Below are 14,393 nucleotides of genomic sequence, written 5' to 3'. Positions count from 1 at the left end.
TTATGGGTGTGGTATGTGGCATGGAACAGGGTGAGGCTTTCCAGAAAGCCCATGCTTCTCATGCTACTCAGTCATTTATATTCATCTCATGCTGAACACCTGTCAATTCTACATGAGGTTAAACAAAATCTACTCTCCTTGAGCCGCTGACATGGCTCTCACGCTCCACAAGCTACCTCATCTTCTACTAAGCTGACAATGTTGAGTCGCTTCATTAACTTCCATCTTACCCACCTCAAAATATTTGTGTTTTTCTGTTTTTTTAGCTACTTTCTCTCTTTTCCCCTTGCCCAAGGCCAAAAATTTCTCTTCCTTCCTGAATCAAATCCCTACTTTCGTTCTCTTAGTCTAACCCTGCACCATCAAGACCCTTGTCGCATCAGTTCTCTTCTTACACTCAACGTCTCTATCTTCAAGGTTCCTTAAAGGACCGTTTGGTTCTTATTTATCCTTTCCAAAATTCCTGCTTATCTAAAACTGAATTAATTTCCCACGTCAAATCTCCTTTTCCTGACTTCTGGTCTTCTTCTAGCTGTTAATGATAGCATCTGTTCCCCACAGAACAATGACCAACTTCAAAGTCACTTTTAAACCTTCTGACTCTCTAACCCCTCACATTGGCCAGTCTCCAAGCCTCTGCAATGTTTTTCATATCGGGTGCCTCATTCTTCTTCCCACAGATATGGCCTTCGTGCAGACCCACTGAGAGGCTCCCAGTTACGTAGTCACATGAGAAGGCACTTGTGGTCCTCCTGCTTCAGTCCTTCCCATCTCCCCATCATCCGAATATTACACTGTCATGTTGATCATCCTCTTACCTACTTAACTTTCTTACATATCATCAAAGCCACCTCATGCCTTATAAATAAAGTTCAGATTCTCTTTTCTAGTTTTCTCTTCATGGTCTGGAACCAGATACCTTTTCTAGTTTTGTTGCTACTTACTTGTATTCAGATAGTCTAAACTTCACCCAGCCCTTCCCCAAAGTCTTTATGCTTTCCTGCCTGTGTCTGTAGATGCTTTCCTCCCATACTCAGCTGTTCTACTGAGCCTTTAGATGTCAGTGCAATATCACATCCTCCATGAAGCTTTCACCAAGAGAAAACTGGAGTTCATCTCTCTTTGGTGAATAAGAAATGTGGGTCCTTGAAACAGACCCAGGGATAGGAGGAAAAGCTGACCTTTAAAAATATGTTACCCTTAACTCATAAAAATCAGAACTCTTTTCTGGTTTTTACTCCTTATGCTTTTTTTCTTGTATGAGATTATTCTATATGATGTAAATTCCAGTTGGGTTTTTTCCCCCTACTTTTTGGATAACTGGAAGCATCCATGATTAAGAGCCAGATTTTACTACTGTCAGCATTTTGTCACCTTCTGTCCTTCCTTTGCTGCTTGGGACATTCCATTTTGGGTAAACTGTGATTTGCAACATCCTCAGGAGGAAGAGTTACTTGCCTCTAATCTGTCCTCAAAGAAGACTGTTGGAAATTTTTCTGGGGAAGATCAATATATGTTAGGAATCCTTAGCTAGTAAAACCTTAGTGACCAACTGTAAAGAAAAAATACAAACTAAGAGAAAGGGACTCATGCTTTGGGATTCAGACTCAACTTGAAGAGTCTGAAGCAGTCTGAAGAGTCTGAAAGCTTTTTGCTTACGTACACGTCTTGCCTTCTTTCTGTCTCTAATCCCAAAATAGTCATCGAACATCTTCAAAAGGCCCTGTTGATAGTTCTGACTGATGGGAGACAATGTGCCCCACAAAACAGTGGAGAACCAGCCCCTACATGAAACTTCCTTCCGTTTGTGGCTGTCACTCTCTATTTGTATAACCTGGGACACTTTGTTGTCATTACACGTTTGCTTAAGATGGGCTATGAGCTTCTGAGTTTTGCCCTTTGGGACTATTCCCTCTTCACCCCACCCCCTTGCCCACCAGACCACTTGCACAAATACACACACACATTTGCATGTGCACACACACATATTCACTACTGTCTACCTAAGGTAGCTCTCTGGGTATACAGTTGCCATTAACTTTCATTCCTTAGTAAATGTAATTCTTGCAAAAGCCTGACATTGTTCTTTGGCTGGTAAACTGGATGTATCTCAAAGCTATCCTCCTGGAAATCTTGACTTCCTACTGTGTCTATATGAATCAAGCAATAATATGCGATCCCCTGCTAAGTGTCTAATACTGTATCAGGCCCTGTGATTAAACATCTTTTGATATAATCTCTGCCCAAAGGGAGTTAAAAATCTAGTTAAGTAAATAAGGCAAAACTTCCAAAAATCTTTGATGGCAAAACCTAGGAATGACAAAAACATCAAGTTCAGTTCTCTTACAGAACTGGAGTAAATTATGAAAGCTGGTTTTGCAACTTGAAATCAGGAAGTCATCAAATTGTAATCTTCTCAAAAAGCAAGGTTGACTTTGGCAATCTAACAAAACTTAAAACACTCATACCCTTTGACACAAAAATTCCATTTCTGGAATTTATCAAACAGGTATGTTTAGACTACTATAAAAAATTACATGTGCAAGGAGGTTCACTATCACTTTACTAAAAGAAAATAAAGGAAATAAGCATAATTCTATCAGTTGGAAGCTAATTAAAATAAATTATGGAGAATTCATACAACAGAATACTATACAGCCATTAAAAAGAATGAAGTACATTTCAGTAAATATTCCCTCATATTGATGTAAGCTCTTTCTATATATGACCTCATTTAACGTTTGTGACAACTCTGTGAGACAGGTTCTGATATAATCTCCCTTACAAATGTAAAAACTAAGGCTCAGAGATGTTAAGAGATTTGGCCAACGTCACACAGCTAGTAAATGGTGAAAGAGGATTCCACTGAGTTTTCTGCCTTCAGAGGCGATATCTCCCAACAGTGATTAACCTAAGAAGTTGAACTGGAGATCCCAGAAGGAGTGGGTAGGTGGGAAAGGGTACTCTGGGTTTTGTACTGTTTGAAATTTTCTACCAGGCACATATAATAACGTGGTAATTAAAAAGTTAATTTTTAAAGGCATGCTGGGTGTCCTCATTTCATTTCCGTTTTGCCAGTTATCACACAGGAAAAATGTGAGAACAAGATAACAGAATCAACAGTTTTAGTTACACGTAGGAATTTTTTTTTCTTCTTGTTATTTGGAAGAGCTTAAAAAAATACATTTTTGCATTGAATTCGCTACACAATCAACATTGAATGCCTACCATTTCTATTGCACTCTTATACATACCCCTGCTTTCAAATATAGTATTTGTCTATAATACTGTGTTAGCCCTCAAAAGAGTCATAATATCAGAGATCTTTAGGCTCTTCCTATGTAAAATAATGTAACCCTAATTGATTCATTTGGGGTCTAAAACCTAATTAACCTCTTGTAGACATTAGGTAAAATTAGGAAGGCTGGCAAAATCCCAGCTTCCCTTGACAAATCAAAAATGCTGAATTCCCCATGTCCCTCCCTCTATTAAATGACACTGCAATTCTAAAGACTTCTAATACAAGTGTTAGCATCCCACAATTGTTCCAACGTCTATTCAAATATAGCCCTTACAATGCATGATAATGTCATGTGTCATATCTACTCTCCTGCCTCGATAAGGGTCTGTCCAAGAACAGGAGGAATAGTGCTTCTACTGATCTTTTGTTTCTGAGGCAGCTAGCTCAGAGTTCCAGAGTTATTTGCTGTATAAGGAATCATGCATATCATGTTGGTTTTGCACCTTTTTACAATCCTTTTTCTGTGTATCCAAAACCAATGTCTACACATCTGATATTCTGCTCTAGTCACTCTGTAATAAACACCCATCAAGAAAAAAAAAAGAAGAGTTTATTAATGTGTTTGGATAATAGTGATTGGCATCGAGTTTGCAAGAAAAGACCGAAAACCTGGTTGAATCAAAACAATCCTCACTCCTGGCTCAGACACATGTAGAGTTTCCAAAAATTTTTACTTTATCATTATTTATTAATTTTCCTCACAAAGCTTCAGGGGAGGCCTTCCTATTGTCCTTCTCTTTCATATTTGGGGATGAGTAACTTTATCCTCAAAGACTTGCAGCCTTGCAATTCAATTTTTCCTGGTGTTAAAAAAAATCCTGTCACTGAACCCCTGCATTCCCAATTTGTTTGAAAATCATTTTATTATTTTTTAAACTGTCTTTTTTTAAAAAAAAGTTTATTTATTTTTAAGAGAGACAGTGTGCGCAAGCATGGTTGGGGGAGGGACAGAGAGAGAGGGAGACAAAAAATCCAAAGCTGGTTTCATGCTGTCAGCACGGAGCCTGATGTGAGGCTTGAACTCATGAACATTGAGATCATGACCTGAGCTGAAACCAAGAATCAGACACTTAACCAACTGAGCCACCCAGGTGCCCCTGAAAATCATTATTTTTAATGCTACTAGAAGGTGAATATTTTTTGTAATCTCTGTGTTAGACAGATATGTAATAATATTTAATTTATAATTTATAAATACTGCATTCTGCATCCAAGGGCTTCTCTAGTTGAAGCCACCTATCCTCTCAGATTATTTTCTTTCTACAGCAGCTCAGTCTCTTTCTGAAATGCTGCCCTTCCTAATCCCCTTCAGGCCCAACCTGGCTCCACTTCTGTCTCTCAGGCTTTGAGGCACTAACACTGGCCACAGGAACACTGTCCACCCTGAGGGAAATGAATAGAGAAGAGAACTAGAATCGACAGATTCTAGAGCCTAATTGATAACACTACCCTCCTTTCCTCCAAAGTAGCTAATACATTAAAACCACCTAAAAACAGAGCCAATGAATTATGTTTTCTGACGTTACCCCGCTTATTAATTGATTTATCCGATTACAGTGTACTGACTGCCTACACAGTGCTGCAACATTATCAATTCCTTCAAGGTCTGGACCAAGACAGAGAATAAGCAAGTGAGCAGACCAAAACCCAGCTAAGTAACCAACCTAACTACAGAGAACACAGAAGACACTGAGAAAACAATCAAATAGCACATGGTTTCTCCCTTAAGCAAGTCACAGTTTAGTAGAGAAGGCAACTGAGTAAATCATCATATGGCATATGACATCATATGACAATTTCTAATTGCTATTACTGTATACAGATATTATGGGCATCTACAGCTAGGAGGGTGACCAAAGAAGTTGACCTTTTGCTTTTTGGTTTTTGGTTGTTTTTTTTTTTTTCATTTTGAACAAGTGCTATGTTTTTATGCCAGTAGTACACATATAAGTGTCCCTAAACTGTAGATAGTTTTATTTTGCATGTTTCAATGTTCTTTATAAATATAGTGAATAGATCCTACAGAAATTTCCTTTTTTCCACTCACCACTATATGCTGAGATTTATCCGTGTTATAACATATGGCTTTAGTTCATTTATTTTAACAGCTATGCAGTATTCTATCGTATGTGTATCACATATTTATCCAACTTGACCAATGACCATTGGACTTGTTGCTACCCTCTGTGGCTTTGGGATTGTTGCCTTGGTTGAACAGAGATATTTTATTCTAATTCAGTTAAATGTATCCATCTTTTATGGCTCAAGCTTTCTTTGCTTATTGAAGAAATATTTTTCAACTCTTAAGTGCATAAGGATATCCTCTTCTAAGTTTTTCTAAAAATTATAGTTCCTTTTACATATTTAGGGCTCTGTGTATGTGTGCACACACTGGCACATGTGTCTGTATGCTCACTCCTCTGTATCTATAGCCTTTCCCCACCTGTCCCCTTGGGATCCAGTCTAGAAATAGGTCTAGTTCCTGAGCCAGAAGTAGTCTTGGTTTAGTTCCAGGTCAGAAATCAGTGTCCCCCTCTGTCCCCGGTCTCCCAGTTTTCTCAACACTATACCTCCAGATGAAAGTAGAGCACAAAAAAGAGGTTAGTGTGGAGGTTCCTCAAAAAATTAAAAATAGACCTACCTTATGACTCAGCAGTAGCACTGCTAGGAATTTACCCAAGGGATACAGGAGTACTGATGCATGGGGGCACTTGTACCCCAATGTTTATAGCAGCACTCTCAACAATAGCCAAATTATGGAAAGAGCCTAAATGTCCATCACCTGATGAATGGATAAAGAAATCGTGGTTTATATACACAATGGAGTACTATCTGGCAATGAGAAAGAATGAAATATGGCCCTTTGTAGCAATGTGGATGGAACTGGAGAGTGTGATGCTAAGTGAAATAAGCCATATAGAGAAAGGCAGATACCATATGTGTTCACTCTTATGTGGATCCTGAGAAACTTAACAGGAACCCACGGGGAAGGGGAAGGAAAAAAAAAAAAAAAGGAGGTTAGAGTGGGAGAGAGCCAAAGCATAAGAGACTCTTAAAAAGTTAGAACAAACTGAGGGTTGATGGGGGGTGGGAGGGCAGGGAGGGTGGGTGATGGGTATTGAGGAGGGCACCTGTTGGGATGAGCACTGGGTGTTGTATGGAAACTAATTTGACAATAAACTTCATATATTGAAAAAAAAAAAGAAAGAAAGTAAAGCACAGCCTATTGCTTCTCAGTTTCACTGACATGTTCTGCCTTGGAGCACTGAGGTGCTTCTGGTCCTGCCCCCCTCTTGTTTGGATCCATAGTGATATGTCTCTTGCTTTGAAGCCTTGTTATTTCTTTTACTTTCTCTCTCTCTCTTCTTTAATATTTTTTCTACTATTTCTCTGTGTTTGGAGAAGAAATGGCTCCTCAGGGCATAAACTTACTGAACTGTGACTCCTTAATTCTCTTTATGACAGATTTGAGGAAAGAGTAGCAGTTAACTACACAATAGAGGGTGTTGAAAGGAAATTGTAGAGGATAAGAAAAGTATGTGGTGTGCAGAGACCAGAAAAAGAAGGAGGGTTTTAGAAATTGGGAGCAATCTAGTGTGAGGGTAACAGAGGCAACATGAGGGAGTGGGCAGCAGAGAGCCCTGAGACTGCAGCATGATCAGCCAGCCCAGCAGTCACCACTTCCCTGAAACCACACAAAAAACCTGAAGAACAGAACACTAAAGAAGAGAGAAACACAAAAAAAGAAAACAGAATGAGTCTATAGAAAACATTACAGATTTGAAAGCATGTTCACATCAATTCAGTGAGGTGCAGAGTGCTATATGTTATATGTCTGTTGTAGAATCAAGAAAACAGAGGCTCAAGGGATTTAAGTGATGGGCTATAACTGAAACGCAGATCCTCTTTTGCTTCATTCCCTTGTTCTTTTTAGCAACCACAATGCAGAACAGACACACATATAGTAAAAAGCCTGCCACCCAGGAATGCATCTTGGTGAAAGCAATACAATCAGAAACAATTTGAATAGAGATAAATTTCTTTGGCACTCCTCACTTTCACTTTTAGGTTTTTCTCCTACTTGTCTCTTATTCTGGGCTCTGAACCTAAATTCATAAATAGTCCGTTATACTCATTTACCTTATGATACAAAAGACTGATAAGGTTCAATGTTCTAGCTACCCTCTCCCAAATTTGTGTTTTTACTAGAACAAAGGAAGTAACTTCCAACTGTACAAGTTCTGAGTAACACTGGCCTACAAAGTGTATGCATTTGAGGCAAAACTCCTTACCAGTGTTCCCTAAATCACATGACTTAGACAACTTTATGCTCCTACATATAAGAATCAAATTGCCTTTGCAACAGTGAAGTTTTGAGCTCCTTTAACTCACTTACAAGTGTCTCAAATAAGAAGACAGTATATCCCTATTAACGAAACTACTTACTTCATAGGTAGTTCTTATAATAATTATTCATTTGCTCAACAAATATTCCAAATGATTAGGTTAATAGTAACTATTGTAAAGTGAAAATGTTATTTAAGGATGCATGCTAGAAAATGTAACTTTGACCAAATCAAACTTATTTCTGAAATTCAATCACACTGTAACTTGCTTACAAAGACAGAATAATTTTTTTTTAAAGTTCATTGATTTTATTTTTTATTTATTTATTTATTTATTTTTTGGAATTTATCTATTTATTTAAAATTTACTTTTTTTTTTTTAATATATGAAATTTACTGTCAAATTGGTTTCCATACAACACCCAGTGCTCATCCCAAAAGGTGCCCTCCTCAATACCCATCACCCACCCTGCCCTCCCTCCCACCCTGCCCTCCCTCCCACCCCCCATCAACCCTCAGTTTGTTCTCAGTTTTTAACAGTCTCTAATGCTTTGGCTCTCTCCCACTCTAACCTCTTTTTTTTTTTTTTTCCTTCCCCTCCCCCATGGGTTTCTGTTATGTTTCTCAGGATCCACATAAGAGTGAAACCATATGGTATCTGTCTTTCTCTGTATGGCTTATTTCACTTAGCATCACACTCTCCAGTTCCATCCATGTTGCTACAAAAGGCCATATTTCATTTTTTCTCATTGCCACGTAGTATTCCATTGTGTATATAAACCACAATTTCTTTATCCATTCATCAGTTGATGGACATTTAGGCTCTTTCCATAATTTGGCTATTGTTGAGAGTGCCGCTATAAACATTGGGGTACAGGTGCCCCTATGCATCAGTACTCCTGTATCCCTTGGATAAATTCCTAGCAGTGCTATTGCTGGGTCATAGGGTAGGTCTATTTTTAATTTTCTGAGGAACCTCCATACTGTTTTCCAGAGCAGCTGCACCAATTTGCATTCCCACCAACAGTGCAAGAGGGTTCCCGTTTCTCCACATCCTCTCCAGCATCTATAGTCTCCTGATTTCTTCATTTTGGCCACTCTGACTGGCGTGAGGTGGTATCTGAGTGTGGTTTTGATTTGTATTTCCCTGATAAGGAGCGACGTTGAACATCTTTTCATGTGCCTGTTGGCCATCCGGATGTCTTCTTTAGAGAAGTGTCTATTCATGTTTTCTGCCCATTTCTTCACTGGGTTATTTGTTTTTCTGGTGTGGAGTTTGATGAGCTCTTTATAGATTTTGGATACTAGCCCTTTGTCCGATGTGTCATTTGCAAATATCTTTTCCCATTCCGTTGGTTGCCTTTTAGTTTTGTTGGTTGTTTCCTTTGCTGTGCAGAAGCTTTTTATCTTCATAAGGTCCCAGTAATTCACTTTTGCTTTTAATTCCCTTGCCTTTGGGGATGTGCCGAGTAAGAGATTGCTACGGCTGAGGTCAGAGAGGTCTTTTCCTGCTTTCTCCTCTAAGGTTTTGATGGTTTCCTGTCTCACATTCAGGTCCTTTATCCATTTTGAGTTTATTTTTGTGAATGGTGTGAGAAAGTGGTCTAGTTTCAACCTTCTGCATGTTGCTGTCCAGTTCTCCCAGCACCATTTGTTAAAGAGACTGTCTTTTTTCCATTGGATGTTCTTTCCTGCTTTGTCAAAGATGAGTTGGCCATACGTTTGTGGGTCTAGTTCTGGGGTTTCTATTCTATTCCATTGGTCTATGTGTCTGTTTTTATGCCAATACCATGCTGCAAAGACAGAATAATTAATAAGACTAAGACAGACCAGTTATCTCAAATGACAAAGGGTAAATTTGACCTACTTTTGCTGAATTTGTACTTTATTGTCCTTTCTATTCTTTTATATCAATTCGAGCTCTGTTTGAGTAATTATGTAATTCTCTTTTCTTTCTCAAAGGAGAGCTTGAATAACCTATTCCCCACACTCCCACTATATCTATACCATCCCTAAACTGCTTTCTATAATACTTACATCCGTGGGCAGCAGGAGGGGGATGTTCTTAGAAACCTCAGTTAGTAAGATGGTTTATCTTCTTAAGTCATGAAAGAGCAATGTGAAACCCTCCATCTAAAATATAAGTCTTCTACAGGGTATCAGAATGGATAAAAAAACAAGACCCATCTATTTGCTGTCTACATGAGACTCATTTTAGACCTGAGGACACCTTCAGATTGAAAGTGAGGGGATGGAGAACTATTTATCATGCTACTGGAAGTCAAAAGATAGCTGGAGTAGCCATACTTATATCAGACAAACTAGACTTTAAATTAAAGGCTGTAACAAGAGATGAAGAAGGGAATTATATAATAATTACGGGGTCTATCCATCAGAAAGAGCTAACAATATAAATGTCTATGCACCGAATACAGGAGCCCCCAAATATATAAAACAATTACTCACAAACATAAGCAACCTTATCGATAAAAATGTGGTAATTGCAGGAGACTTTAACACCCCACTTACAGAAATGTATAGATCATCTAGACACACGGTCGATAAAGAAACAAGGGCCCTGAATGATACATTGGATCAGATGGACTTCACAGATATATTTAGAACTCTGCATCCCAAAGCAACAGAATATACTTTCTTCTCGAGTGCACATGGAACATTCTCCAAGATAGATCACATACTGGGTCACAAAACAGACCTTCATAAGTATACAAGAATTGAGATCATACCATGCATACTTTCAGACCACAATGCTATGAAGCTTGAAATCAAACACAGGAAAAAGCCTGGAAAACCTCCAAAAGCATGGAGGTTAAAGAACACCCTACTAAAGAATGAATGGGTCAACCAGGCAATTAGAGAAGAAATTTAAAAATATATGGAAACAAATGAAAATGAAAATACAACAACCCAAACGCTTTGGGATGCAGCAAAGGCAGTCCTGAGAGGAAAATACATTGCAATCCAGGCCTATCTCAAGAAACAAGAAAAATCCCAACTACAAAATCTAACAGCACACCTAAAGGAAATAGAAGCAGAACAGCAAAAACACCCCAAACCCAGCAGAAGAAGATAAATAATAAAGATCAGAGGAGAAATAAACAATATAGAATCTAAAAAAAACTGTACAGCAGATCAATGAAACCAAGAGTTGGTTTTTTGAAAAAATAAACAAAATTGATAAACCTCTAGCCAGACTTCTCAAAAAGAATAGTGAGAGGACCCAAATAGATAAAATCATGAATGAAAATGGAATTATTACAACTAATCCCTCAGGAATACAAACAATTATCAGGGAATACTATGAAAAATTATATGCCAACAAACTGGACAACCTGGAAGAAATGGACAAATTCCTAAACACCCACACACTTCCAAAACTCAATCAGGAGGAAATAGAAAACTTGAACAGACCCAAAACCAGCGAAGAAATTGAACCAGTTATCAAAAATCTCCCAACAAATAAGAGTCCAGGACCAGATGGCTTCCCTGGGGAAATCTACCAGACATACAAAGCAAAGATAATACCTTTCATTCTCAAGCTGTTCCAAAAAATAGAAAGGGAAGGAAAACTTCCAGACTCATTCTATGAAGCCAGCATTACTTTGATTCCTAAACCAGAGACCCAGCAAAAAAAGAGAACTACAGGCCAATATCCCTAATGAATATGGATGCAAAGCAAATAAGATACTAGCAAATCGAATTCAACAGCACATAAAAAGAATCATTCACCATGATCAAGTGGGATTCATTCCTGGGATGCAGGGCTGGTTCAACGTTTGAAAATTAATCAACGTGATACATCACATTAATAAAAGAAAAGAAAAAAGCATTTGACAAAATTCATCATTGCTTCTTAATAAAAACCCTCAAGAAAGTCGGGAGAGAAGGAACATAGTTAAACATCATAAAAGTCACTTATGAAAAGCCCACAGCTAACATCATCCTCAATGGGGAAAACCTGAGAGCTTTCCCACTGAGATCAGGAACACGACAGGGTGTCCACTCTCCCTGCTGTTGTTTAACATAGTGTTGGAAGTGCTAGCATCAGCAATCAGACAACAAAGGAAATCAAAGCCATCAAAATTGGCAAAGATGAAATCAAGCTTTCACTTTTTGCAGATTACATGATATTATACATGGAAAACCTGATAGACTCCACCAAAAGTCTTCTAGAACTGATACATGAATTCAGCAAACTTGCAGGATACAAAATCAATGTACAGAAATCAGTTGCATTCTTATAAACCAATAATGAAACAGAAAGACAAATAAAGAACTGATCCCATTCACAATTGCACCAAGAAGCATAAAATACCTAGGAATAAACCTAACCAAAGATGAAAAAGATCTGTATGCTGAAAACTATAGAAAGTTTAGGAAGGAAATTGAAGAAGATATAAAGAAATGGAAAAACATCCCATGCTCATGGATTGGAAGAATAAATATTGTTAAAATGTCAATACTACCCAAAGCTATCTACACATTCAATGCAATCGCAATCAAAATTGCACTAGCATTCTTCTCAAAGCTAGAACAAGCAATCCTAAAATTTGTATGGAACCACAAAAGACCCTGAATAGCCAAAGTAATATTGAAGGAGAAGACCGAAGTAGGAGGCATCACAATCCCAGACTTTAGCCCCTACTAGAAAGCTGTAATCATCAAGACAGCATGGTATTGGCACAAAAACAGACACATAGACCAATAGAATACAATAGAGACTCCAGAATTGGACCCACAAAATTATGGCCAACTCATCTTTAACAAAGCAGGAAAGAACATCCAATGGAAAAAAGACAGTCTCTTTAACAAATGGTGCTGGGAGAACTGGACAGCAACATGCAGAAGAATGAACCTGGACCACTTTCTCACACCATCCACAAAAATAAACTCAAAATGGATAAAGGACCTGAATGTGAGACAGGAAACCATCAAAACCCTAGAGGAGAAGGCAGGAAAAACCTCTCTGACCTCAGCTGCAGCAATTTCTTACTTGACACATCTCCAAAGGCAAGGGAATTAAAAGCAAAAATGAACAATTGGGACCTCATCAAGATAAAGGCTTCTGCACAGCAAAGGAAACAACCAACAAAACTAAAAGGTAACCAATGGAATGGGAAAAGATATTTGCGAATGACATATCGTACAAAGGGCTAGTATCCAAAATCTATAAAGAACTCACCAAACTCCACACCTGAAAAACAAATAATCCAGTGAAGGAATAGGCAGAAAACATGAATAGACACTTCTCCAAAGAAGACATCCAGATGGCCAAAAGGCACATGAAAAGATGCTCAACATCACTCCTCATCAGGGAAATACAAATCAAAGCCACACTGAGATACCACCTCACGCTGGTCAGAGTGGCTAAAATGACAAATTGGGAGCCTATAGATGTTTGAGAGGACGTGGAGAAATGGAAACCCTCTTGCACTGTTGGTGGGAATGCAAACTGGTACAGCCACTCTGGAAAACAGTCGGAAGTTCCTTAAAAATTAAAAATAGTTTTACCCTATGACCCGGCAATAGCACTGCTAGGAATTTACCCAAGGGATACAGGAGTGCTGATGCATAGGGGCACTTTTACCCCAATGTTTATGGCAGCACTCTCAACAATAGCCAAATTATGGAAAGTGCCTAAATGTCTATCAACTGATGAATGGATAAAGAAATTGTGGTTTATATACACAATGGAATACTGCTTGGCAATGAGAAAGAATGCAATATGACCTTTGGTAGCAACATGGATGCAACTGGAGGTGTTATGCTAAGTGAAATAAGTCATGCAAAGAAAGACAGATACCATATATTTTCACTCTTATGTGGATCCTGAGAAACTTAACAGAAGACCATGGGGGAGGGGAAGAATAAAAAAAAGTTAGAGAGGGAGGGAATCAAAGCATAAGAGACTCAAAAACTGAGAATAAACTGAGGGGGAGTGGGAGGGAGGGGAGAGTGGGTGATGGGCATTGAGGAGGATACCTGTTGGGAGGAGCACTGGGTGTTGTATGGAAACCAATTTGACAATACATTTCATATAATAAATAAATAAATAAATAAATAAATAAGTAAATAAATAAATAAAATACAAATCCCATTGTGAAAAAAAAAATAAAATATAAATCTTCTATTTATTCTCCAATCCATAATGTAGAGAGATGGCTTCATTTGAACTGTAAGTCATGACCAGCCCTCCAGATTCTTAAAGAAGAATACTGTTTCTCTGTAATGATAGAAAAATCTAGTTCCTCTAGGCAAACTTTTAATCGCTGCTGCTATTTACTTGATATTAACCGACAATAATTGAACCAAGAACCAAATTGGAGTTTAGCAATGTGTGCTCATCACGTAAATCCTACTTGCTGCAAGATTTTAAGAGCATACTGCAGGCTTTGAAAATGATTCACCTAAATAGCTTTGAGTGGGGAACATAGGGTGTCAAAGTGGTGAACTGTGCTCTTTCTTTCCCCAGGTTTTCAGGGTGTGGGATATACAGACTCTTTCACTGTTACAAATCTTCCATGACAGCCAGGGAGGACCAGGAGATATGCAGATTTATTCTATGGTATATGACTCCAATAGTGGCATGCTTATTACAGGTAAGTGTACCCAATTAATGGCAGACAAAACTCTTATCTTGACTTTTAACCTTTTTTAACTATCACTTGAAGAAATCTAACCAGAAGAAAAGCAAAAGTAGAAGGGGAATATGTAAACTGTGATTC

The 14,393-nt window shown here is 38.2% G+C and overlaps 1 protein-coding gene across 3 annotated transcripts in view; it reads left to right on the top strand.

Moving 5' to 3' along the window:
* Positions 1-14,393, top strand: part of WDR64 (WD repeat domain 64) — a 142,606-nt gene that overhangs the window by 79,271 nt on the left and 48,942 nt on the right. For all 3 annotated transcript variants that reach the window (XM_042976752.1, XM_042976753.1, XM_042976754.1), the window contains one exon: positions 14,141-14,267. In XM_042976752.1, coding sequence (XP_042832686.1) covers positions 14,141-14,267 — 127 coding nt within the window. The remainder of the gene's footprint in view (positions 1-14,140; positions 14,268-14,393) is intronic.

The sequence above is a fragment of the Panthera tigris genome, chromosome F3 (assembly GCF_018350195.1).
Source record: "Panthera tigris isolate Pti1 chromosome F3, P.tigris_Pti1_mat1.1, whole genome shotgun sequence".
Lineage (NCBI taxonomy): Eukaryota > Metazoa > Chordata > Mammalia > Carnivora > Felidae > Panthera > Panthera tigris.
This window is presented reverse-complemented; position numbering and strand designations above follow the sequence as displayed.